General features: G+C 54.8%; 1 protein-coding gene across 1 annotated transcript in view; it reads right to left on the bottom strand.

The window, feature by feature from the left end:
* Positions 1 to 1,122: 1,122 nt before the first annotated feature.
* Positions 1,123 to 27,669, bottom strand: part of AOPEP (aminopeptidase O (putative)) — a 274,924-nt gene continuing 248,377 nt past the window's right edge. Inside the window, exons 14-17 of the mRNA XM_058657305.1 lie at positions 17,011 to 17,127; positions 5,180 to 5,266; positions 4,049 to 4,193; positions 1,123 to 1,484 (exon numbers count right to left, since the gene is read on the bottom strand). Coding sequence (XP_058513288.1) covers positions 4,053 to 4,193; positions 5,180 to 5,266; positions 17,011 to 17,127 — 345 coding nt within the window. The 3' untranslated portion in view covers positions 1,123 to 1,484; positions 4,049 to 4,052. The remainder of the gene's footprint in view (positions 1,485 to 4,048; positions 4,194 to 5,179; positions 5,267 to 17,010; positions 17,128 to 27,669) is intronic.

Raw genomic sequence — 27,669 nt, forward strand, 5'->3', positions numbered from 1 at the left:
GCACAGCCTCAGCTTCTTGGACAAACAGGGCCCCAATCCAGCTCAAAGCAGAGGCCGGCCGCGGGCAGGGGGCCTCCTTCCTGTTCCGCCCCAGGGGAGGCAGCTCTCTCTAGTCCTCTGTCTTCACAAGTGTTTGCAGACTGACTCAAACTGGTCACACTCTCCTTCCAGAGACAAGCCCCGAGGGCCTCCTGGGCCTGAGGAAGCAAAGGCTCCTGCTGACCCAGGAGCCAGGGGAGACGGGGCAGCCCCACCTCTGCACCCCAAACCGCCAGGGCCCCTCTAGGAAGGGTAAGTGTGTTCCTAGATTCTGCTTTAAAAAAAAAAAAAAACAAGGTGGGGGGGGACCACATCACCTCAGACTCCAGTTAACTGATTCTGTATTTCAGTGGAGAGGCCACACCCAAACTCATTGATTCCTTTTCCTTTTTATTTTTAATTTGAAACGCAGCTTTACAGAGGGAGGATCTTCCATCTTGTTCACGCCCCAAGTGGCCATAGGGCCGGTTTGAAGCCAAGAGCTGCTTTTGGGTCTGACTTCAGCGTTCGCCTTGCTGCTTTCCCAGGCCCTAAGCAGGAAGCTGGATCAGAAGTGGAGCATCCAGGACACGAACTGCCACCTCTATGGGATGCTGGTGCTGCAGGGTGGAGGACTAGCCAACTGAGCCATTGGGCCGGTCCCTCCAGATTTTTTAAGATTTATTTTTATTTGAGGTAGCGCTGAGGAGGAGAGGCAGAGAGATCTTCCATTTTCTGGTTCATTCCCCAACGCGCAGCCATGGTCAGAGCTGAGCTGATGTGAAGCCAGGTGCTTTTGCTGGGTCTCCCATGTGGGTGCAGGGATCTAAGCACCTGGGGCCTTCCTCCTCTGCTTTCTCAGTCCGTAGGCAGGAATCTGGATTGGAAGTGGAGCAGCAGGGACACAAACTGGGATCCATATGGGATGCCGGCACCTGCGGCCCACTGAGCTATTGTGTCACCTTGCAAACTAGCAGGAGGCCAGTGAGGCAGGAGATCCGGAATGTAGAGAAATGCTTTTTCTTGAACATGTTTTTCTTGATTTCTAAAAGGCAGCAAGTTCAGAAGCAAATCGGGACATATACACAGACAAACACACAAAAACCAAATCCATTACACTTTTATTAGAACAGTTTAGATTCCTTTACAAAAAAATAATTTAAAAGACACTAAAAACTTGAAATCCAAATGTTGGATGTATCGGTCAAAACAGTTCAGCAGAACTGTATGAAAATGCATTGCAGTGACATCCAAGGGAGTCCAGGGGTCCCAGGACGCAGGGCTGTGGAGACGCGTGCAGGCGGCTCGGTGTCTCCAGGTGCCGACAGGTGTGCTAACAGCTGCTGGCCTCTGCTCCGCCTGCCACCTTGCATGGCAGATGGGGTCCAAGGCAGGCAGGGTCCCGCCCCCCTTGCTGTGCCATCCAGGGTCAGTGGTCAGCAAAGGGAAGCTGGCTGCTGTCTTCCCTGCAAAAGAGACAGCAGTCAACTCCCAGGCCTGGTCAGGGCAGGGAAGCGGCTCTGCACGCCTGCGTGAGCGGGAACTCCCACCAGAGGACTGGAGGGGACGGGCTGCCGCCCAGACACCCCGCACCTGGAGAGACACCCCCTTCCGTCCCCACCTCACTCCCATCACCCACGGATTCACTTTCAAGAAGCATCCGCGCCTGGCCCCTTTGTGGTGGCCCAGCTGCTGCGCGACCCATCCACCCTCCACCCACCACAGGAGCACATACAAGTGGACGCGCTGCGGGGTCGCCGGTCTTCGGGTGCAGAACGGGGAGGCTTTTTTGCTCGAGGGCTCGACTCCTGTTCCTGCTGAACTGAGCCAGTGTGTGAAACGAGAACTGATATCAGCTCAGTAGGCACCGGAGGGCGGGTCCAATCGCAGCCCGGTGTGTGTGCGCGTGTGAGTGTGTGTGTGCTGGGGAGGAGGGGGCCGGGACCTCCGCCTGCTTGTGGGGAGGGGAACTCTCCTCGCGTGGGCGGCGGCCGCACCTGGTAGACTGTGAATACAAGAGAGTTCATGGCATGCACACCCCAGGAACTTCCATGCAGGTGCTGTGTCTTGGTGATTAGGATGGGAGGATGCGCTCAGCTCCCGCCGGCTCCGGGGGTACGCGAGCCACCCACCCCACGCCGCTTGCTGCCCTAGGGGTGTGTGGGGGATGCCGGGCAGCCTCTCCTCCTGCAGGGGACGGTGCTCCAAGGCCCGGACCGGACGCTCGCCGCGGCTGCCCCCATCTCACCTTCTCTTCAGGTGCAGAACTTAGCCACTGTGAACAAGGCGGAAACCAATCACTGTTCACCAATCAGCTAAGCTCTGCACCTTGTCAGAGAAGTCGGTGCGCCCCCGCGGGACTTAACGGGGCTGGCGGCTTCGGGCGTTTCCAAGGAGCTGCAAGCGAGATGCGTGTCTCTTCTCCCCAACTGTGGAGAGCGAGCAACTGAGCGAGCAAGCCACCGCAGGTTTCCGGAGGAGCAGCCAAGGTCTTGGTTGCGTGGTAATCCCTGGCAATGTGATTTTAATCTGAAGTCACAAATCAGCATGCCAGGAACCCAAGCAGCCAGAGCACTCAGGGGCAGCACCTGCCCTGTCCCCACAGCCTCCACGCTCATGGCCCGCTGCCGTCTGCCGAACATCCAGCTGGCCTCTCAGAGGCGGAAGTCAAGTTTTTTTTTTTTTTCACCCAGAAGGACCTAAAGATGACCACACAGACCTTAAACCCTCTGGACGGGGGCCTTCCCCACCATGCAGTATACCTGAGGGGCCTGGGGCATGCCATGGGGGCATGGCTCCTCCTGTCCCCTGCCCCAACCCAGGAGGTCAGGCATGGGCATGGAGCTCTCTGACAAGAGGGGAGGCGACTGAGCTGCTACTGTGCCCACTGGAGGGAGAAGCAATGTGGTCCCAGTCACCCTGGGCTCTGCCGTGGTCCTCCCGGGTTGGCTCCAAGGCATGGCTGGCCTCATGCTGGCTCCTCCCCCTTTCCCTGGACTCAACTGAAAAATATGCCTGGCTAAGGCGAGTTTGAACCACAACTGTGTGTCTGAGGTTGGCCTGTCCACAGACGCTTGAGGACGGGTGCGGCCATCCCCCAACTCTTGCTCCGTCCGGGGAAAGCCAAAAGACCTTGGCCCTTGCGATGAACACTGTTGCCGAGCCCCCTGCCACCACCCCCTGTCCCCCGCTCAAGTTCCCTCAGGTGAACTGTCCCTGTAAACACATAGGAATGGCTTCCAGAAGGCTAAGGCCCTGGAGGCAGACTAAATGCCCAACACTGGGTTACCGATAACCCAGAACCTCTGACGTCCAGGAGACTTGCTACTTACAGAGAAGCCATGTGATATGCTAAAAAGAAACGCTTCCGATCGGATGCTGAGTTTTCAAACGGGTCCAAAGCCAGACATTCCTACTCTATCACATTAATAACCTTGAAAACAGATGCCGCCATGGCCAAGGTTGTTAGAAGAAAAACAGGCGTGGGTGTGCAAGAACACACACACAACCTTGTGGCACTCACAAAGCTCTATGAACTGCTACTGTGTTCACGGTTGAAATTCACATTTACAAACTCAACTCCAGGAGGTCAACCACCAGGCCAGTCCCAGGGGACTGAATAACCCCAACGTGTGTGTGTGTTGTGGGGGCAGTGTGCCATGACAACACATGGCGAAAACCTGACTGGCTGCCCACTGTCCAGCGCAGGGTGGCACTCATGTGGCTGGGGACCCTCACCAGCCTCATGGTCAGTCATGGACAACACTGGACACTCCCTGTTCCTACCCAGCCCAGGGACGGTGCCCGAGCCAGCCTTCTCCTCCGACTCCTGTGAGATGCTCCCTTCAACCTCAGTGCCCAGGGCTGCCGAAACGATGCCCAGGCACCCATCCTGCCCGCTCTCCCAGGCCACTGGTCACTCCCCAGAGGGAATACGCTGCTGACGGTGTGTGCATGTCGGGGTTCCATGGGCCCTACCGGGGACGGTCTGCTGAAAGCCACATGACAGAGGCGGCAAAGGGACAGTCACCTGTTCAGAACAGCATCTCGGCCACCACCTTGGCTGACGACTTGTCCATCTGTTCCCGGGCCAGCTGGAAGCACCTGCGGGCGAGCTGCTGCTGCCTGGCGTCCTCGCTCACCATCAGCTCCCCGTACAGGTAGACGCCCATGGCCTGTGGGGCAGAGGGCAGCGGACGTCAGGGCCAAAGGTGGCGCACCTCCACGGCCTGTCGCCGCTGCGCAGGGTCGTGCCGGATGACAAACCAGGAGATGCCCGACTCTGTGGCCACAGCCTAGGGGTTCCCCTGGGGAGGGTGGCAAGGGTGCACTTCCACAGAGAGGGCAGTGTCCAGGACAGAGTCCAGCTTCCTCACACTCCCACTGAGGGAACGCTGTGCGTGCCGATGGAGCTGGGAGCTCCCAAGAGCTGCTGCTGCGAGGCCATCACGACTCCCTCTTCTCCCCGCTGCCCAAGCACAGTGACCTGCAGCTGTTCAGCTCAGCCCTGGCTGCAGCAATGCCAGCTGGGTTCTGGAAGTCACCCCCACCCCCGCGCTCTGCCCTATGGTGTGCCCACTGCCTTGTGCTTAAGCCACGGATCCCATCCTGCTGGGGTGACCTGCAGATGCAGCTCAGGGACTGCACAAGACCGAAAACCAGGGCGCTGCAAGGTGCTGTCCCAAGTGGCCGAGTTCCCACGCTGAGGCTCGACAGGCTGCTTTGGGGGTTCTGCCCTCCTGCTCCACTGTGCAAATGTGACATTTCTTCTGCTACGAAGTCACGTGCTCCTCTTTGTGAGAATAACAAGCCCTTCTGGCGGCTACCCCCTCCCCCACCCGAGACCCCATCAAAAGTCCTTTTGTTCACCCTGCCCCCACTCTCCACCCACCCATGGGCTGCACAGACGGCTCCCTTCAGGGGCTCACCCGGTTGGGGGAGGGACCTTGAGGGGTAGGCCCCCACATGGCTCTTAGGAGAGCATCCAGTTTCCCCCGTCATCAGTGAGCGAAGCTGGTGCAGGGGTGAGCAGCATGCTAAGGGACGTACCCAGGGCGGCCTGCACATGCCTTTCCACGGTGGCTGAGGGAGAGGTTGTGCGTGTGTGCGTGCATGTGTGCGTGTGTGCGCACACACACAGAGCGACGCTGACAGCCCGTACCTGGTCCTCCTGAAGGAAGCGCTCCACCTGCCCGTACGCCCTGCTGTGCCTGTGTTTCACCACGAGCTCGCACCAGCGGTGACGAACCTGCAAACACAGAGCAGGAGGGCCGGTGAGCCACAGGGCCCCGGAGCGCCGTGGAGAGCCTCTCCATCAGTGGGGAGTGGGCTGGACTGCGAAATCGCCCCACATTCCCGCACAAGTGCCTCTTCTTTCTGGCCAGCTGACCCTAATGGGGAAGGGGTGGCCCCTAAACCATTCCCAGCTAGGAGCATGGGAGAGGAGCGCTGAGTGGCCCACCCAGCTGACATCACAGAATGCCCGTGGCTGGGATCGACCGTGCAGGGCCCCACTGCTCCCAGGCCTGGTCTGCGTTTGCACAAGGGACAGCAGCCACGTGCCTCTCCCGTGCTCCCTGGCCAGCAGAGGCTCCTGCGTGAGAGCTCTGTGACAATGGAGGGCACCTCCCCATGGCCAACACACGAGGGCACAGATGGGCTGGCTTGCTTTCATGTCCTGGGACCTTGAGGCACAGTTTCATTTCAGCTCAGCATTTTTATTGGTTTCTAAAAACTGTTATGCTTAGTTACAAGACAGACAGAGAATGGCTTACTGGTTCACTCCCCAAGTGGCCGGGACTGGGCAGGCCCAAGTCAGGAGCTCCAGCCTGGTCTCCCAGGTGTGCCATGAGAGCTAAGAGCTTGCAAGTGGAGCAGCTGGGACTTGAACCGGGGCTTTGACACAGGATGCCAGCGTCTCAGGCAGTGACTTCACCCGCTAAGGACCTACCTGCCTGTGAGAACTTCAAACCATTCCTACTCCTTTGCGACCTGACTACTGAGCCCTTGGCAGTATCCCCGAGACTGGGCGGGACTGGGGCAGGGAGGGGGAAGAGACCTCTTGCAGCAACAGCCTACATCATCTCCACGCACGAACCCTGTGCTTCCTCGGACATCAGTCGGGGTCCATTTCCCAGGAGCAGCAGAGGGTCCCGGGCCCAGGCACGGCGGATGACAGAGGCCCTTTGACCACCAGCATGAAGTCAGCACTTCCACTCCTCCCAGCCCAGGCAATAGCGTACATTGTCGCTGCTCATAAGCAGATCCATCTTCTGAGCCCTGAAGGCAGCAGACCCACCCTCCGCTCCCAGCTGCCGAAGAGCAGAGCCAGACAACAAGGCCTTTCAGAGCTGCGCACGGCTCCACAGGCCAGGAGGCTCACGGGCCGTCAGAGGGGTGCTGTCTACAGAACCCAGCCGGCCACACTGCAAATTCCACACAGCCACTTGCCACCCCCATGGAACACGGTGGCGGTGGCATCTCCAGTCTCCTTCCAGCTCCAGGGGAGACTTGGTAGCCCTGGCCAGAGGCTCAAAGCATCGTCCTTGTATCAGCTGCTCCCTGACTGCTAAAGACAAAGATGGAGGTTTTGAGAGCCAGGGCGGGGTGGGGCGGTGCTGGTGGCTACAGCCTAGAAATGATGTAGCCCTCAACGCAGCTGACCAGTGGACAGACCTGCTTTGTAATTAACTTGTGAGTGGAGCCAAGGGGCAAGCTACTTTTGGTGTCCTGTCAGACCAAAGCCAACAGGAGCACCCTCTGCGGGTGTCCCCTCTGCCAGAGGCTCAGAGGAAATGCAGGGACCAAGGAAGCGGAGTCTGACTGGCTGCCCTCAGGACCATGAGGCCTTGTGATGTTGGCAGGCCCTGCCCTGGGCTGTAGGACAGGGGATGTAAGCTCTCTGGGGAGACCAGAAGGCATGGTGTTGCGTCAGAAGCATTGCTAAGGCAGGGTCTCGCCCCTTTTTCTCCCAAGGACTGGAGGAAGGCCCGCGGGGCTGTCCTGCAGGCTGACTCATGGGCCCCTCTTCCAGGAAGAAGGGAGAGGAAGGGGAGATTAGCAGCTCTCCCAGCCACAGGTAGCTCAGCAGGCCAGCCCAGGCTCCCCCAACAGAGCTGAACTGCACACTCAGGGTGGTTGGAGAAGTTGGGACCTTTGTGCCTCCTGTCGTGAAAGGGTTGGGTGGCCCACAGGATGGAACCACGTGCACCCACACAACAGCCTGAGCCTGGAAACAAACCAGGAGCCTGGGATTCAGGTCAGACTTCCACGAAGGTGACAGGAAAGGTCCTCGGGAAGTACCTGAGCCAGCAGCACTGCTGTCCAGGGTTCCTGTAAGCAGGACACACCACTCCGAGCTCCACGACAGGAGGTGGGCAGCCCCGAACAGGGAGGGGCCCCAGGCTGGCTTCAGCCTCCCCCTCTCTGTCAAGTAAAACCACAAAAAAGATTTACTGGTTGATGTGAAAGATGGGGGTAGGGGCAGAGAGTAAGAGAGACAGACAGACAGACAGACACACACACACACACCTCCCAGCACTGGTTCACTCCCCAGATGGCAGCACTATGGGCAGGGCTGGGCCAAGCAGAAATCGGGACCCATGACCTCTGTCTGGGTCTCCCACGCAGGGTGGCCCAAGCACTCGGACCGTACTCTGATGCCTCCCTAGGCATGTCAGCAGGAAAGCTGGGTAAGAAGCGGAACAGCTGGGGCTCAAAGCAGCACTCTGACAGGGGAAGGTGGTGTGGCAGGCTGTAGCTTAACATGCTACACCACACCAGCCCTTATTAATGTGTGTGTGTGTCTGAAAAGCAGTGTTTCACACAACTACTGTACCTGAGTAATGAAAGTGACTTCCAAGAGACTGAGCAGAGTGACCTGACAGATTCCAGACTCCGCCGAAGCCCCAGCCTGTGCCTGGCTGTCCACACGCCATCACCTGACAGAACCAGGAGCCAGATGGGGCCAGGCGAGGCTCGTGCACTGCCAGGCCCCCTCGCGCTGCGCTTAGACAGGGCTACGGAGGACCCCCGCACACAGACCACCCGGCCGCCCCGATCCGGGTGTCTGCCTGCCCCTCACTTGCCACGGTCGGTAACCCCACGGTCACTGAAGTCAACGGGACATTCTCCTATCGTCCGCCACAGCTCCCGGAGCCTGTCAGTCTTCAGATAAAAACGGCAAAGGGCAATGCCCCAGTGTGTCGGGGAGCAGTCTGCCCAACGTGAAGGCTGCACTCGGGGTGCCAGGGTTGGCCACCACCTTGGCCTGCTCACCCCACACACACACACTGAGCATCTAACAGAGTCCACAGCTCTTAAGTCATGACTGCTTGGTCAGGGTCCCCCTCAACTGGCCACTCTCCAAGCTGTGTCACAGCCTGTACATCTCCCTTCACTGTGCTGGGCGTTTCAGCTTACACATGCCAGCCTGGTGCGGGTGGCAGCCTCCGGGCCATCTTGCTCGCCACCTCTGCCCATGCGGCATGGGGGACGTGCTCCCAAAAGGTTTCTGAATGAACGCGTGCAGCTTCTGAAGGCCCTGAATGCGTTCCAGCTACTTTGAAATTATAATGCGCAGTTGGAAGCTATAAAACGCTTTGAAGAGTGCCACCCGCCCTATTTATGACAGGAAGCACTCCCTTCTCGTCCCCATCCTTTTGATTTTTGAAATTTACTGCTGAAGGAAAAAAAAAAAAAAAAGGAAAGAAAAAGAAAAACCCCTACCCAGGGGAGCATGCTCTGGGGAGCCCGTTAAAGCTCACTCCGAGCTCCACTCTGTGTCTGTAAACAGAAAAGACCAAAGCTCATGGCTTTGGTAAGTTAATAAGTCTACATTACAATAAACAAACCTGCTTTCTCGATTTATGTCCTTCAATTAGATTTAACTTTGGCTTTCAAGTGGGCTTCCTGCCGCTGGGAGGCGGGGAGGACAGAGGAGAGCCTGTGCTGGGCGGGTGGCTGGCGGGCTGTCTGTTCGCCCCCTCCTGGGAGAGGAGACCCCAGCGCAGGCAGGGGACAGACACCCTTGGGCCCCGCATGCTCGCCCTCACCTTGCTGGCTCCCAGCTCCCCAGTGGCTGCCATGTGAACGTTATTTCTGAAACTAAAATGTGTCTGTCTGGTGGCGGTTGGGAAGGATGGGTACTGAAAGTCACCTCCTCTGTTGCCGGATGAGCAGGCCCTCCTAGAGCTTCGCAGGTTAGAGCTGGAGCTGCTGCAAGGTGCCCCACGGGGTTGTGTGTGTGACAGCTCCCCAACTGCTGCGGGCCCTCCCCCGCCCCACAGGCACGTGGGGATGATGCGAAGAGTCAAGAGTAATGACAAACATCAAAGCCATACGATGCAACAGGCAGCCAGCTCACCTGCCGTGCCATATCCAGGAGGCACTCAGCCTTCTTCTCCTCCTACAGGTAACACGGTGACAGTCAGGGGGCTCTCTGGAGTCCAGCCCTGCCCCAGCACTTCCACGTGGAAAGCCCATGTCATGGTGGTGGTGGTGGTGGTGGTGGTGGTGGTGGTGGTGGTGGTGGTAGCAGGAAGATCTCTGCTCCTCCCCCACCAAAACTGGCAGACAGACACCCAGTCCACCGTGGGACACTAACTTCCGGAAACAAGGCCTGCCGCCCCCTTCCTTCTTGCCCTCACTGACCTGTAGGACACAGTGCAACGGCCACTTCAGGAACTTCTCCAACAGGCACTGTGGGGCCCCCGGTGTCTTGTCCCCCCATCCCAGAGGGGCTCATGTGACCCCCCACCACTCTGTTGTGTCAGGCACGCAGCCTAGAAAGCCACTCTCACATAGGCACTGGTACTAACTAGACCGCTGAGTCCGGCCCAGGCTCTCTGGTGTAGATGCCGCTTAGTGACAGGTGCCACTGAAGGACCCAACAAGCAGCTGGCAACGAGGCCAGTGGGTCACTAGGAAGAAGCCAGTCTAGCCGACACCTGAAGGTCGGGAAGGGCCTCTTCAGCCCATCTCCACCACACAGAAGAACACCAGACTCTCTCTGTAACGGCTATTAACTCTAAGACTCGGACCCATGGGAGCTGCAAAGGGACAGCAGGATATTCATTCTGGCTTCCTGTCATCCATGTGGGAGATCTGGGTTGTGTTCCCAGCTCCTGCCCAGGCCCAACCACCGCCAGATGAAGACACGGGATGTTCTCTGTCTCTCGGCTTCATAGATAAAAGATAAGCAAAGTTTTCTCGAACAAGAACTGTGAGCGCTGTTGACTTGCTGACACACTGGTCTGTTAGCACAGGGTCCGCCTGGACGTTTCTCTAAAGAACATGCGCGGATGGTCAGCAGGTGCCTGATAAGATGCGCACTGTCATCAGTCTACAGCAAAAGGCAAATGAAAACTACAAGATACCGCCTCATGCCCCCCAAAAGATGGCTAAAACTTAAAAGGGTAAAACCAAGTGTTGGTGGGGAACCATGGCGGCCAGGGGAGGAGGGGGGAGGACATGGACCTGCTGGTCAGAGTGTCAAATGGTGCAGCCCCCAGGGAAGCCACCTGAAGCTGGTGAGCAGGTACCACACAGCTGAGCACGCCACTCAAGGGAAAACACAGCACGAACACGGATGGCAAATATTCACATGGCAGCACCCCTCACAGCTACCAGTCCCTGCTACCCAGACGCTCAGCTACCGACGCAGCCCATGCCGCTGACTGAAACACCGCACGGCGAGGAGGCATGCCCTGCACACCAGGAGATGCTGCGAGCGCCACGCCAAGCGAAGAGAAGCCACGAAGGTCGGAGAGTCTCCCACGAGTCCGTCCACTCCAAGTTGAGAGATGCAGAAGTGGCAGAGGTGGCCTTGGACAAAATGCACCCAGCACTGGGCTTCCTTTGCCGGTGGCTGGGGCGTGGCTGGATGAAAGGCTCTCAGAACGACTGCACTGTGGGCTGTCTGCATGGTCTGTGACCTGCACCTCAACAAGGTTCACTCGAGCCTTTTCCCCGACAGCCATGCTGAGCAGGGTCTAGTGGGCCAAGGGTGTTCTCCCTGAGCAAGCCAGCTGGGGCCTGAGGTCAGGCCCAGACTGAGTCGGCTAGGTGTCAGCTGGCTGGTAACCCCTCCTCACGCCCCACCCCCAGCCCACCCCCACAGTGCTCGGTGACTTCCTGCCAGCCTGGGCATCTGCTTCTACCCACAGATGGGCAAGACCAGGTGGTTGATGGAACACAGCTCCCCGTGGCTCAACCGAGGCTGCAGCAAAGCAACAAGCAGACTGAGCAGCTTAACTGCCCTCCTTCCCCCCCCTAAAAATCTCTTCCCTACAGAGTTGAGCTGGTGTCTTTCTGTTAGTTGTGTTTTCAAATTTGCAAAGTACCATTATGTGCATGCAATGAAGGCATGGGGAACACGTTCTAGGGTGCTGAGGCCCGGGCATTGCTAGGCACTCCTCATGCCCTCCTGCGCCATGCTGTGCAGAGACCCGTGGGGAAGCAGAGCAACACGAGGGTGCTGCTGCAGGACCCTGGAGGCGTGCTGTCCACAGGCTCGTGCCCACGTGCACAGAGCTGTGGCAGCTCCAGGCATTTGCTGCAGAATCAGCAGCGACACGGAGCTCTCGGGCCCTGGGAGCAACCACAGGACCTTGTGTACTTAGCTCACTCAAGGGCCCTGCACAGGAAGAAGAGGAAAGGAGACATGCATGGTCTCCCGGCTACATGGGGAAGAAGACCACCAGGGCAACGCCACCTGGAGGTCTGGGCAAACGAGAGAGCTCACTGTTCTGAGGACGGCGCCACAGCCTGGGCAGGAGAGGGGCGCACAGCCACACACAAGCCGGAAACAGGCACACACACATAGAGCTTGGGAAACAGCACACACACCCATACACACACAGCCTGGAAGACACACTAAGCAAGTACACACATAGCCAGTGGACAGACACACACACACACACACACAAACATACACACACACACACACAAACCAGAAGACGCATACAGCCACACAGGTGACACCCTGAGTCTTCAGGCATCTGTAAGATTTGACAGGCTGCTGCTACACCCTGGAAGAAGCCAACAACAAGGAACAGTAGATGACCAGGACCGAGAAACAGTCAAAGCCACTTTCCTAATGAAGACTGGCTGGACCTGCAGCTGAAAGCTTACCTGGCAGAGCATTCGCTTCATTGCTTGTTGTCACCTCCATTTCAGCAGGTCAATTCTCAACTAATCGAGTATTTAAAAGGTCCTTTGGAGGAAAGTTAGCTATACTGTGCCACCCAGGCCTCCGTGTTTTCTCCTGTTCTTCGTTTGTGTTACAAACATCTGACCAGCCACAGTTTGCTGAAATAATTCATGGTAAAACAAAACAAAACAAAACAAAACAAAAACACTGCTCCTAGCCTCGGAACACAAGGAATATTAGCCAAAAGGAAAAAAAAATATTTTTTACTTGGTCACCTTAAACTCAATTTTGTCTGTTTGCCTTTGCCCCTTCATCACAGTGGGACAGGAAGAGACTTGGTGGCTTTCCCGGGTGGCAGGACTGATGGACCAAGAAAGAAAACCTTAGGGAAACAATGCCAAGAGAACTCTGTGACTCTGAAGTGGTGTTTTGGAATACTGTGGATGTGTGTCATTAGGCAAATAGAGACCACACACGAACCAGGGAATCACACAGGAACCTCAGCTCCTTCGTGTCCTACGAAGGCATGAGGGTTAAAAGCACAAACCCGCCCAGAACTCCGGGAAGGGAATGGAGCCGCGGGGCCGGACACTGGGTTGTGTCCTCACCAGCACTATCCTGACTTCATGACAAGCCTGATGGTGGGAAGCCTCGCTGGTCGTAAGCCACGTTCAGCTGAGCTTCGGCATCTGCGGCTTTCTGCTTTGCAACCTGAGCTTGGCCACATCTGGGCAACAGGGAACAGAACTCTGCTGGTGCACCTGCCAAGATGTCGCGACGAGGGACCTAAGGAGGAACATCTGAGCTGCCGGGAGGAAGGGGCCGAGTGCCCAGCTGGGAGCTCCCCGCACGGCCTGACCTTTACCCTGGACGGTCACTTCCGTCCACCTGCCGCAACGTCCTCCTCGCTGATGGGTACAACACACATGCCTCCTGGGGCTTATTTCACCCCGGGGCCTTCCTGACAGTTCAGGGGGGTTTCCTGGCAGGCCAGCTGGCTTAGTAATGCCATCTCAAGGGAAGAGGGACTCTGCGGGTGTCCCTGGGCACCCCGGGGTTGGGGTTGGTGCCCTGGCACTGGTCCTCCTTGCAAGCACAAGGTACTGGGATGGTGCTTGTTGGGCAGAGCTCTGGTGCGCACCCAGATCCAGGACTGCAGTGAGGTACTGCCCTGACACGGGATCAGCGGGTGGATGCTGGGGAGCAGTGCTACAGTTATCTGTCTGTGTGACACCTTGGAGGCCCACTCGCTGCACCCCACTCACCACCGATCACTCCACAGTGGCAGAGAGACTGTGCCTACCCGTGCCATCCAGCTCCTCTGGGAAGGAACAAAAGATGACTGACAGTGAAGGAAGTGGGGGGGAGGGTAAGCAGAGGGGAGGGTGAGCGGGGGGGAGGGTGAGCAGAGAGGACGGAGGGGCCCACAGCCTCCCGCCACAGACGGCAGGACGAGGCAGGACGAGGCAGGACGAGGCACGGGCAGAATCACAACCTGACATGGAAGCACAGTGTGGGGGGCTGCACCTGCTGTGTCCCTGTTCTGTCCGTCCATCTGTCCACTGGCTGATGGTGGCATGGGCAAGGCGGGTATACAAGAGGCTGACTCTGCAAGGGGGTGCTAGACCCAGCCCACCCTGCCAGGAGTGGCAAGGCGAGGACAGATACGGTGTGAGGTGGCCAGTGTCACCCACCCATGCTCACTTCTCTCACGTGGCAGACCACATAATGTCACCTCTCCTTCCTCTTGGGGACAGACTGGGGTGTTCCCACATACAGGACAGCAGGGTTCTGCCCTAGGGACGCCCAGCTCCGCGGGCTGGTGTCCCCTGCGCCCGACACTTTGTTCCACACCAGTCCCAAGGACTTACACTGGGCACCCTGGGCAGGACCACAGCTCCAGGGCCACCTTCCACACTCAGTTCCCTGGTGCCACACTCCCGCCACACTCAGGAGCTCTGCTCTTAGCTCCTCGACCAAGAATCAAATGGAGTTCCCAAGACCTTCCCATTTACCCGATGACATCTGTGTGGTTGCAACAGGCTGCAAATAAAGGCAAACGATGCTGCCATTGCATTCCTGCTTTCCGGAAAACACCCTGGAGTTAGCCCAAACCCTGGTGCTTTTCTGATTCTTGCTGGCTGTTTCCCAGAAACTCGTCCATGAGGGAAGCTGGCACCAGTATGCCATGACAAGGGCTCCTGGCTCTGCATCCCCCAGGATGGGGAGTAGCAAACAGGATGGCACTGGCCAGAGGAGCCCACCGCTAGGAATAGCGTGTGCATCTTCAAATAGCTTTAAACAGCAAAAAGAGGAAGCGGGGCGGGTGGGGTTGGGATGGCAGCACCTTGAGACGTGCAAATCATACGGGCTCCAGGAATGTCACCCTGGCAGCGTCTACTGGCAAGCCAAGGCAACAGCCAAGCTGAATGGTTGTGGTCAGTATGGCCTGTGATGTCACCATCTGGTCCCACACAGAGAGAAGCCTGTGGAGCCCCACTCCAGCACACGCCTAGCCCAAACCTCTGTTTCAGGGCCGGCTCCACATGGCTTTCCCATCAAACATCACCTTCTGAGAAGCCCATGGTGTCTACTCCGTCCAGGGACATGGAGTCCAACTCACCCCACATCTCATCAAGATGCTGGATTAGGGACAAAAGTGTTCTCAAGATAATCCAACCCTCACCCATGGTGCCTGCTTGCTCCATGCCCAGCACCCACCAAGTGAGAGAGGGAGAGAGCAAGAGAGTGTGTGTGTGTGTGTGTGTGTGTGTGTGTGTGTGTACCATAGAGGAAACACTAACCAGATAGGGCCTGCTGCGTTCTCCAAGGCTTAAGGGGTTATATATAACAACCAGCACTGTGAGCGAAAGACAGGATGTGTCTCTAGTGCCAGAAGTCTCAGGGGTAGGGGGTGGGGTGAGAGGAACAGAGCTGACCACCTCCTGGGTTCCGGGCATCAGACGACAGGTGCCTGGCCCCGGCTCTCATCCCCCGCACCCTGGTCTGCCCAGGGTCTGTCACAGGGGCCTGGCATTCCAGGGACGTTCAGCCTTGATTAAAACATAGCCCAATGCCTATTAATAGGATGGTCTTTGAACGCTCATTAAAAATAACAGTCTGGCATTTGCAAACACCTAGGGACAGATATACTAAGAGCTGGCTTAAGACAGCAACAGCGACACACCTGCTATGAGCTTGGGTTGGGGACAAAGTGCACCTGCCTTCTCGTGACACACGATAACATAGATCTCACCTATGAACTTCATAAGGAACTGGCTTTTCTGAATCTCTCCATCTCAATGACTTGAAATTCATTATTGTAATATTCTACCCAACGTATCTTAAGTATCATTAGCACATTGTAATCAAAGGGAGACATTTGCTTTTGTTATATAATGTCTTCAATATCCATGGTGGATTTTGACACAGCACCTCTTCATTCAAAATATCTATGTTTCTTTCTTTTTTATCTGAAAGTTACAGAGAAGGAGAGGGGGAGAGAAAGGGAAAGGAAGGGAGAGAGAGAAAGAGGGAGGGGGAGAGAGAGAGACCGAGACCACTGGTCTACTCCCAGATGGCCCTAACAGCCAGGGTTGGGCCAGGCTGAAGCTAGGTAGCCCAAACATTTGGGCCATTCTCTACTGTTTTTCCCAGGCCATAAGCAGGGAACTGGATCAGAAGTGGAACAGCTGGGATTTTAAAAACAAAACAAAACAAAACAAAACAACAGTGTTCATCTGAAATGCCAGCGAAGCAGGTGGCAGCTTTACCTGCTATACCCCACTGTTGGTCTCCCCAAAAGAGCTATGGTTGAAAGTTGAGCACTAGGGGCTAATGGCGGCTACAGCACCCTGGAAAGTTTCAGACATGTTCAGTTACTTTCAACTGAATACAAACAGAAGTTCCTCGCATTTTTGCAGCCTCATATAGAAGGACCTTTATCCACAAGCTCTAGCAATTTTTAACATTAAGATGACTAAATGTGCTAAATATTTACCTATTTTGTATTTGACAAACCTGGAACTCACCTTAGGACAGCTCCACATTCCTGCTCCACTGACACGCAGCCTCACTTTCCAAGCACGGCTGCCAGGTTTCCTTCTCACTTCCGCCACACGACTCACCTTTCCTGCTCTGCCTGGAGGCCTGCAGGAGGGCCCTGACTCATCCAAGCCACACGACGGCGCCACCAGCAGCTTGTTCCCCACTCACAACCGTCCCGCCCCCCCCTCACTGCTGTAGGAGACTGTGTCCATGTGCACAGCTTAAGCAGAAAGAGGGACAGAAGCTGGTGCAGTGGCAGAGCAGGTAAAGCCACTCCCCGCAACACCACCGGCATGTCATCTGGACTTCAGCTCCTGCCCTGGCTGCTCCACTTCCCATCCAACTCCCTGTTGATGGCCTGGGAAAGCAGTGGAGGATGTCCCGAGGATCTCAACTCCTGCTACCCACATGGGAGACCCGGAAGAAGCTCCAGGCTCCTGGCTTAGGCCTCGCCTGGCCCTGGCCATCGTAGCCATCTGGGGAGTGAATCGGTGGATAGAGATGGTTCTGTCGTTCTTCCTCCAACTTTGCTTTTCAAACAAGATGAAACAACAACAAAAGCAAAAGAAGAAGAAAGGAAAATATTTGGGACCCAGAAATACCTGAGTGGCAAGCACAGCATGACTGCCAAGCCCCACGGGCAGCATGCTGCCAACGCTGTCCCTACGGTGCCTGCTCTAACTTGGCAGAGCGCTCTGGCTGGTGCTCAGGGAACAGCAGCGCCCAGGCCTTGGAACAGCCACAGAACAGCCCATCTTCCTCGTGGCTGCTGAGCCCTGGGGGCATCCCATTACCTCAGCATCCTGCTCCTGGAGGCGGTAGGTCCTCTGGAGGCTCTGCAGGGTGTGCGGGCTCAGGGTCTTCAGTTCCAGGAGCCGTTCCAGAAGCAAGACCAGCTGATCTGGGAGAAGCTGCAGGCAGAAAAGCCACAGGCTCATGAAAACACTGCTTGGCCCGCCGAGGAGGAATCAAGTCGTAATATTGGGCAGACCACAGAGCGAGGCAAAGTCCGGGTCTGAAGTACACAAAGATGGACCAGGCCCTCGACTCTGGTCGCGATTTGCAGTCTAGACCACATGTGGTGGGTCTGGATCACACGCTGCCTTTCCGTGACCTGGATGAAGGCGGTGCTCCCCCTTAGAACATGAGCACACTTTATGACAGCGCAGTCTCCATTGCGGCCAGATGCCCAAACCTGTCACTTAGCCAAGACACAGATGCCATGAGCCATCCCATGTTAGCCAAGCACATGGGGGCATGGCCAAAGCATCCGTTTCTGTACTTCCTTTAACGATGTAAACCCTTAACTATTCTCTGCTGCAAACCGAGAATTGAGGATCCAGTAATGAAACATGAACCACGTTTCATAACCCCTTCATTACACAAACTGCAAGTTTACAACATATCCAAAATTGCACCTGTTACCTATACGGCTATATGCACACACACACCTGTTCACCAACAGTCTGAGTGTTCACACACAGCGGGGTCAGAAAACATCACCAAAGGAGACCAGTCGACGTGGCACAAAAACAGAGCAAACTGATCTGTGGGTAGACAGTCGTCAGGTGTGCCCGGCTCCACCCGCCCTCTCACTGCCACGCCATGGTTCCCGCACGGCTGCACCGCCCGGCACCGCCACAGGGAGAGCCAACGCTGCTAAGGGTGTTTATTCCATCACCAAGGGATTACTTGATTGTAAAATATTATCACCATTCCCCACACTGCCCTGGCAACTCACCTCTCATTCATTCATTCATTCTCTCTCTTCTAAAACATGTGCATAATTCAAGCAGGAGAAAAAAAACTTGGGACCTCCAGCTGGCAGGCCAAATGCGTGACGTTCACCGTGTAATTCACAAAGGATGCATTTCTTACACTGTCTGGATCCACCCTGCTACCAACAGAGATACACATTGTTGGACCCTTGTCCACATACAGCACCACATCCGAAGTCACGCACGGTGTTCTCTGGCGGATGACCGGGCTGACCGAAGGAACTGTGCTAGCATTAGCACTGACCTGTGAGGGTCAAGGCGAAGACTCGAAGGAGGAACTAACAATCACTTCTCTCCAGAAGTGTCTGCCTGTAAGATGTCTTAGCCATCCCATTTCTACATAATTAGGAGCCACAGAGGCACAGGTCTACCATTCTACAGCTACTAGGGCAGCTCTTCTGAGAGCTGAAGAAACCTGCTTTGTCCAAAATGCCAAGTGCTGGCCAGCAGGCCACAGACGGCCTCCAGACTCCCCACACCCTGCAGGCTGGGTGGGGCATCCAGCCCCAGGACAGATTCTACCCTTGGCCTTCTCTGTGGGCCCTCTCCTTTGTCCCCCAACCAACCCAGGGCCTGGAGCTCACCCCTAAGGGCTCCCCCTGCAAGAGGGAGTACTCCTCAACACTGAGACAGAGGCTCTCCATGAACCTCACCTCCCCACCTCTGCCCTAGCAGGTTTCTGGGAGGGGTCCCACAGAAGCCATTCTGGACAGCAACAAGGCCGGATCCAGGGCAGGATGCTTGCGGGCTCGGCTCGAGATGGGGGTCGCTTTGCTAACTAACTATGGCAGGAACCAGCCTTTCCAACTTGCAGAATTACAGGGAAGGAATGAGCAAAGGCCAGGGGAAGCATCTGCCTCCCTGTTGTGCTGCTGGTGTTCACAAAGACGGCTATTGTCAGAGTGCCTGCCAGGGACTTGGTGTGAACCCAAGACCCCTCAGTGACAAGGGACACCACCACCCCCGCCCCGCCTGCAAAGACGCTAGCTCTGTCCTCTGCCCACTCCAACTGGGCCTGGTCGATCAACGGCAAGTCCAGCTGCACCCTGAAGGATACCGATGCATTCACACACATCTGTCGGTGCCTGCCCGACTCCTGGCTGTACCCACCGGGCCGCTTCTGGGCAGAGGACACAGCGTCTGCACAGACCCAAAACCCACAAGGGCAAGGGGGCAGCTTTTGTTCTTGTTTAAGCTCATGTAATTGACATGCAGGCCAGGCTAAGTTCCCTGACTTCAGACGCAAGGGAGGACTCCCACAGGTGGCTGAACCCTGGCGGATTTCTAAAATCAGTTCTGACTAACTGGAGACCCTGGCCTCCCAGGACCGGAGCTCCTCCTGCACTAGGGTGTGACGCAGACTGCTGCAAGAACACCTCTGCTCAGAGGCAAGCCCTGGACCGCCGAAGCGGTGTGGCCAAATTCCTCCACCATGCCTATCAGCCGCCTCTGCTCCTCGGAACGCACTTGTACGGAGGGGCGTGGTGCGGTGGTCTCCGAACAGTTTAAAAATAAAAAGTCAGGAACGATCAGTGTACAAGTGCTATACCGAGGGGCAGACACACAAACCATCTCATTCATCAGTAAGTAAGCGTGACATCACTTTCCAAAACAAAGATTACAAACCTTGAGAACAGGAATACCAAAAACAGACACACAGTAGGCAGTTACACTTTTAATAAGAGCGCACTCCTCACTGCCCCCACCCCGGAGCAGGATAAACATTTGCTCCCCGTAAAAGCTGGCCCGCAACGAACACAGACAAAAAAAAAATGTGTAATAAATCAACATGTTTTTGCAAAGCAACTGAAAGATATCAGACCCTAGCAAATGTGCTTTGGAGACCCGCCCTGGCAGCTGGCATGGTGCAGGGAGCAGGAGGCTGTCACGGGAAATGTGTGGCTCGGTCCACTCCCACCCACGTAGAAATCAAATTAAATTTCACATGACTCCTGGCCAACTGTGCCCTCAAGAAAGCAGTGGGACCACAGGAGACAGACACTGAGCCATCAGGAAAAACAAAGGGCATGCCTCTGGGTGGGACCTACATGGAAAGGAGCTTCTTTAAATACTACACACACACACACACACACACACACACGCGCGCGCGCGTGCGCGTGCACACGTCATTGAGCACCCAACAGCACTTGCATCAACGGGGACAGGAATAGCAAACCCTTTTTCCTTTCTTTGCATAAACAAGGAATTCAGGGTGGGTTATTATTTCTTCCATATGGAGACCAGCTTGGTTTCCCCTCGGAAAACTTCAGACTAAAGGCTGTGGCGGTGCCAGAGTCCTGTGGGCACTTGAAAGAGATGGACTTGTCACAGGGTCGAGGCAACTCTCTCCAAACCAGCCCCAGAAAGGGAAACACGCAGGCAGGCAGGCTGATCTGGGAGAGTTGCTGGCCAGCCCACTGGCCGGGAACACAGGACATCCCATGGCTGACAGTGGCTGAGAGAGGAGAGGGGGGGGCTAGTCTCTCTTGCATTTTGCCCCGACCCCCACACATCAGCTCAGAGTTGAGGCCAACTGTACAACTCTGAGCGGCTTCAGTAACTTCCTGTGGCAGACTGCTGAGGAGGAGGAGGAAGAAGAAAAAGAAAAAATTCAGTTCTCCAGACCCACTCTCCTCCTAACCTAACAAGTGGTACAGACAAAACAAGCCCTGACCTTTCTGGCTGTCACAGGGCCGCTTCCATCCCCACGTGACCGAAGCCCTCGGCCCCGCTCTTTCTATCCACAGGCAGCAGGACACAGAACAGGCCACCCGCTCATCTCCAGGGTCAGACGCCCCTGCCCCTGCAAGCCAAGAGGGGCACCTCCCAAGCTGGTGGCCTGGCCGCCCTCGGGGGCGGGGGACTCCCCTGCAGACGGGGAGGCCGTCTGGGACCGCTATAGCCGGCGATGGGTGGTGCCATGTGCTCTAATATTACCCCATTATCGCTCTGGGATCTGGGCCTGGAGGAAGCGTGCTTCCGCCCTGATGCCATTTCCTTTGATCCTGGATGGAGTCTAAAAGTGGCTCAATGGGAGCAATACACATGATGTCACTTCGATTCACAGCAGCCACCACCCGCCCATCCGCCCGTCCACCCGGACTGTCGTAGGCCCTGCCTCGCCCTCCTTTGGCCTGTCTGAAACTCACAGAAACATCAATTCTTCCCAAAAATGGTTAAAAAATGCTGGGGGAGCATTCTTCCTTCCAGAAAAGCATTCTCTGCTATATTTGTCTATGTTACTACGGCAGGGAACTGTTTACACGGAGCAGAAACAGAAGGTGGAGGGGGGGTGCATATGTGGAGAGAGAGGCCTCTGGTTCTCCTGTATTGCAGGGGTGGGGGTGAGACTTGTGGGCTGGGATCTCACACCCACAGGCTCCCACTCCAGAAGGGAGGGTGCTGACCATTCGACGGCCACCGGAGGAAGGCACAGGCAGCCTGGTCAGCCTCCACCTCTCGGCTGAAGAAAAGAGACCCCTCCCCACAGCCACCATGGCCCCCCGCCCGCCCTCCTTGTGCACAGGTGCGGGAAGGAACACCTCTCACTTGCACACACACACTGGCCGAGGGGGATGGCGAGCCCTTGGTCACGGGCAGGACGCAGCTCAGAGCTCAGACACTGAGATCACATGGACTTTCGTCATCAGAGTCAAATTAAGACATCATCGAGGACATGTCTTGGGAACTGTAAGAGTTCCCATTCTCCCATCACCTCTTCCCCCCTCAATAAATAAATACACAAATAAAAGCAGCACATTAAACTGTTCTAAGACCCAGGCTGTCCCGGGACCGTCACCTTTACAGCCACTTCAGATGGTGGCGTGGTCTCCCACCTCCGTCCGGTCCTGAACGGCAGGCATGGCTTAAAAAGTGACCAAGACAGACAGTTCACAGACTGCCAGGCAAGTGTCTGCCACAGAGATCCCGGGAGAGCAATGAGGGCTCTTGCTTGGAGGAAAAAAGGGGCGTACACCACGCATGCAGACCCGCCGGCCCGAGAGGGGGCCGCTCTGTAACTTGGGGCCTTAACTGACGATGCTTGAGGACCAAGTCTGTATCACTCTGCTACTCTGGGGGCACAAAATTGGCAAAATGAAAGCCACCCAAAAAAAGGGGGGGTGGGGATGAAAATATTTGTTTCCTTCAAAATATAGACATCAATCAATTGTTCAAGACTCAGTCGTTTTTGGTGATCAAACATTTTTAGGGAATGAATCCAAAGGCTGAAATCAGGGGACAAACATTTCAGAAAAGTAGTAGGAAATACGTAATTCATTCTTCTAACAACAACAAAAAAACATCGATAAAAATTTTTGGAAAATAATTCTAGCAGCTGAAACCTTTTAGAACATGTGACATGACACACCAGAAATGTAACCGTAAGGACTAAAACATACATCAACCACCGTAAGCAAACAGTACATGAAGCAATCCAGTGGCGGACACTGTTCTGTGTCTCCAGATTCTACGTCTTGAATTTTCATGTCATTTTCCCCAACTTTGGTTTCAGGCACTAGCCTGAGTTACAGGCAATCTGACAGAAAGTGTATCATTTAAAATTCAGAAAATGAAAATTCTCTCGACAACCAGGTGTCTTGCAACCCTGTGTATGTTAATATGTTAAGGTGTTATGCATTTTAGAAAGTAAAAGCATCCCGAATGCTCACAGTGAACATTTCCAAGTGTTTTTCCTTTTTTCCTTCTCCACCCTCAAGTGCTTGCATCTGCATAGCGAGTCGTGAAGCCTGGAATGTACCAGGCAGATAGTAAGCGGGCTGGAGTTAGCAGTCTTGAATTTTATGTTACTTGAGAAAAATCACCATTCACAAAAAAAAAACCCTAAAGGTAATCCACACTAGCGTCGTCCCACGGGGGCACTGGTGTCCAGCCAGCCCAAGGGCGTTGGAAGACACCGGACCACCAGAAAAGCCCAGAGGGGGCTTCTCCCTTTTCTTCCGCTTGCGGCAATCAGCTTCCTTGGAATGCATGCTCTTACAGCTCGGCGTGCTGAGGTGTGAACAGAGGGGTTCGCCTTGAGGAAGCATGCCAATCTTTAGGACTTTGGACTTCCGAACTTACAGCATGTTCTGCGCCTCTAAAAGGCCAGTGAGGCTTCCACTTACCAGTCCAGCCTAGGAATACAGCTGCCAGCTGGGGTGCCATGGGGCCAAAGCATGGCACATGGCGGTCACACCACGGACTACTATGCAGCTCTTAAAAAGATGGGATGGCTGCTACAATTTGGCGATGTTACGACTGGCTGTGGGTGGGTGCTGAGAGGAGAACAGACTAGGAGGAGTTTGCACCAGTCACCTGGCTGCATGCGTTCCCGCTTCTGCCTCTTCACTCCAGCTAAAAGATTGTTCTTCAATCATGCTAGTATATGTCTGGATTATTTACTTAATGGAGAGATCTACTTTATGAAGAACTTCATCATAGCACCCTAAGAGCGCTGAGAGGCAAAAATGATTCAAGGACAGGCAGCACTGGCACACTGAAAACCAGGTGCTCTAGACACGAGTCAGGCGAGCTACTAGGCCAGACGCACCGGGAAGCCTTCCGCTGCCTCGCCAGTGCCCAACATGTGACAATGCTGTAAAAAAAAAATCACACGCATCGATGTTAATGCCACACAAAGCTCAGGTGGGGCTCCTGCGCACAACACATTAGCCGGATTTGGGCTGGGTGTCACGGTGCAGTACATTAAGCTGCCGCTGCCTGTGACACCGGCGTCCCATAGGAACCCGGCTGCTCCACTTGTGACGCAACTAAGAAAGGAGAGGGGCTCCAGTGACAGGACCCATCCCCTGCCTCCCACGTGGGTGAGCTGAAGGAAGTTCCTGGCTTCCCCCGCTGGCCAGGCCAGCGGCCAGCCTCTGGAGCCATCTCAGGAGAAGGGGTGAACCAGCAGATGGAAGAGCAATTGATAACACGAATCTTGGGAAAAAAATTAGATCTGATTAAGCAACCCTCAAACGTTTCTCCAATTTTCCTAAATCTGTATGTCATTTCATTCCAAGTCAAAACTTTTAACTCCCCATCTCTGGTTTGCTACGTATCTCCAATACATCAAAACCAGGATGTCTGTATTGGATTATCATAAAGTTAATATTCTTAGTAATTAACTGTATCAACACTGCGGACTGCGCTTTGGAACATCTGATTTTATACAGCCCTATGCTCCCAGTGAAAAGCAATCCTGACCATGTAAAAACAAAAACAAAAATAAACAAAATACACACTGCTATCACACTTGTATACCAGAACAAGCAGCCCAGCAGAAGATTCAATGTGAAAACACGGCTTTTTCTCTAAATTACAAGGGATTAGCCCAAAGGGAAAACATTAATCACTCTGCAGAAAAATACTATCTTTAGAATCTTTTGTTTTAAAAAATAAAGAGTCTCTCTGTTTAGAACAGAAAAAATAAGAGTTCAAACAAAACGGTATTTTAAAGTCTATGAATAGGATACAAATGTGTGTATGCATAAACACACACACACACACACATTTAAGGCAGATCTGTAGACACTGAGCCCAGCTCTAACTCAATGCGTGTGCCTTGGTCAGTACAGTGAGAAGTGGCGACGTGGCACTGTGGCTTGCAGGCAGAGTGGCCCTCGGGCAGTGAGCCACACATCATGACTTTGAAGCTTCCCCTGGGGAACAGTAGGACCACAAGCCACTCGCCACACTAAACTAGAACACACACACACAAAACAAGTAAACTCCAAAAAAGTAAAAATTCAAATGTGCCAACTCACCCGCATTGTGGACACTGACGGATCTGGCTTGAATCCCCCTACTTCTAAGGGAGCACGGTGGTGATGGGACCGTCACCAGGGTGGTTCTGCCATGTTTGTTAAAAAAAAAAAAAAGCCAGTCTATCGGCTGGCACGCAGGAGGAGTTGCCACAACTTACTCTGCGGGAGTTGCAAAAACCTCAGCAGCGTCTCACAGCGACGTCCTATGCTTCCTACATCTGTGCTAAGAAAAGCTTTCTTAAAAACTGAAAAACTGGAAAAGATAAAGTTTTCGAATTATAAAAGATGAGCTGCTTACAGAGAAAGGCCAAAGAAACATCTCAGAGCTAAAGTGCTGACAAGAGTTCCAAGGTGAGGCGAGAACAAGAACAATGGGGGGAGAGAGAGAGAGAGAGAGAGAGAGAGAGCGCGCGAGAGAGAGAGAGAGAGAGCTGAATCTACATCGACCACTCTGATCCCAGGGGCAGACAAGAGGGAAGCACACAAGTTCTCTCTCTCTCTCTCTCTCTCTCAACGTGGACTGAGGCAGCCACCCTAGACTACAAGCCGACTTGGCTCAGGCTCCGGGGTGTTCAGACGCCAATGTTCCAAGACTCCCCGTGCCTGTCCCTCCCCACCGACAACCCCGTCTTAAGAACGCAGTCCAAATGAGTTCCACGCCCTCTAGACGCAGCCTCTGTCTCCTCACAGCCTTCCTGTGGTTTCTATCAAACAAAAAGGAGACCCAGGTCCTTCAGAGCCACTTCTCTGCAACCTCCAGGGGTTATTCCTGACAAACGCATCCTTAGACGTACCCTTACGGTGATGCCAAACTCAAGGGAAGGGGCTGGTGGTAGGGGTGCAAGGTGGGAGAGGGCGGCCGGTCCAACAGCCAGTTAGTGCTGCAGGAACCGGGGCAGGGGCGGGCTGTGAGAGCCACCACACACCCCAGGACTCCACATGTGGTCCTTGATCTCCGGGGAGGTCCAGCGTTGGCGCTGTGTTCCACTTGATTTCTGTCCACTCCAGGGCTGTGCACCGATACTTTACACCCTGGGATTAACTCGGAGAAGTCTGATGAGGAGGAGAACAAAGGATTAACTTCACAACGGTCACTTTGACCGGTGGGGAAATTCACATCCCCAGAGAAGTTGGGGGGAAACTGACTCAACCACAGACGGGATGGTGGAGAACAATATCAAAAGTTGAAGCCTTTTTTTTCTTTTTCTCTTTTTCTTCCCACCGCTTTTCCTCCTTCTCCCTCCGTATACCGTATCATCTGAAGGGTCGAGGTTCGGTAGCAAAGAGAAACGGCCACTTTGTGGATGTGCGGGCAAGGTGAAGGCAACAAGCTTCGCACACACAGAGGACATGGTGACGGAGAGGAAGGATGGCAGGCTTGTTCTAGGCCAGGGTTCCCTGCTCTATACAACCACTGCATGCAGTCGCTCCACTTCCCCTGATGGCGGATAAACAAGTCTCAACTGAACAGGCGGACTCACGCAGCGCCACAGGAATGTTCACTTGAAGGCCGGAGGCCTACCCAGAGCTCCAGCCAGGGGCGGCCTGAGGCTGGCGGAACGCTCAGCAGGGAATCCCAAGTCACTCCTTGAAGGCTGCACAGACAGCTGGGTCCTCGGCAGACCCGGGGCCGGTTACAGAAGACCCTCCCATCGGCTTAAGTGATCCCTGACAGGCTCCTACGGGAATTTCACCAAAATCCTATTTCATCACCTCTCTTCTTGATCTTCCTTTACATAGGTGTCATGTGGTTGTGTAAAAAAAAAAAAGAAAGAAAAAAGAAAAAACAATGTAATCTTTCATGGGACTAGTAGCTTTTAATATTATGGAACACCTTTCAGAGACGACTGGGAATGTTAAGGCATAGAGATGTGTTCTGAGTCGTAATAGAAAAAAAAAAACCCCGCATATTTCCCCCTCTGTATTCCAATTAGTCTAGATTGAGTTTACCCGTTTGAGAGGCAGAAAAGACAGTTGTCTTATACAGTCACAACCAAAAAAAGAGGGCAAACTTAGAAATATGCTTTTCTGGCCGCGTCTAAGCTTATGTTTCAGTTTTACAGTTGCCACTACTCACTTTCAACACATCCAAGTGACAGCACACCCGCGTCCTATCTGTGCAGTATATTCCCAAGTTTCATTTTAAGGAAATAACTTGGAAAAAGGGTGTGTGTGTGTGGCGGTGGAGGGAGGGGGATAATACCACAAACCAAAGATCAGGGATCCCTGAAAAGTGCAGCATTGATTTTAAAGCTGCAGGCTTCACCTGCGAACTTTCTACTTTCCGCAATTTGGGAGACAGGGATACAAACTGGACAGTCTGCCATTTGCGGGTCCACCCCCTTCAAACCAAGCCTACACCCCCTGCCACCCCTCCTCCCGACACACACCCCGCCGACCAGGCGCAGCCGCTCTCCGCGTGCGCGCACTGGACAGAGCCGAGGGACAGCAGCGGTCATCCAAAAGCGAAAGCCAACCTGTTGATCGCTTTCCAGAAAAAACTCTGAATCTGGCCTGCGTTGTCACCAGCTTGCGCCCGCTGGATTTGCCCTTTAAGGAAGGAGGGAGGTTTCCAGGACGCGCCAGGACACCAGGTGCTCGCCTGATTTTCCCCTGACTTGATAACACACGAGCAATGTGCCCTTGAACGCACCAGAGTTCCACACGCATGCACCCCGCTCCTGAGTGAGAAGACACAAAGCGCCCACGCGGCCCTCCAAGTCTGTCCCTTCCCACGAATACCACCCGCAGCTGCCCTGGCCACGCAGACCCCGCAGGAGAGGCGGGTGCGCTTTAGAAGGCAGACTAGGTCACCTTCGTGTCCAGGCTCCAGCTCCTGCGGCGGCCAATTGGGATGAAGGAGGTGGCGGAGGCGGCTCAAGGAGAACCACAGAGAAAGCGAGGTCCC

Source organism: Ochotona princeps, chromosome 31 (genome assembly GCF_030435755.1).
Source record: "Ochotona princeps isolate mOchPri1 chromosome 31, mOchPri1.hap1, whole genome shotgun sequence".
Lineage (NCBI taxonomy): Eukaryota > Metazoa > Chordata > Mammalia > Lagomorpha > Ochotonidae > Ochotona > Ochotona princeps.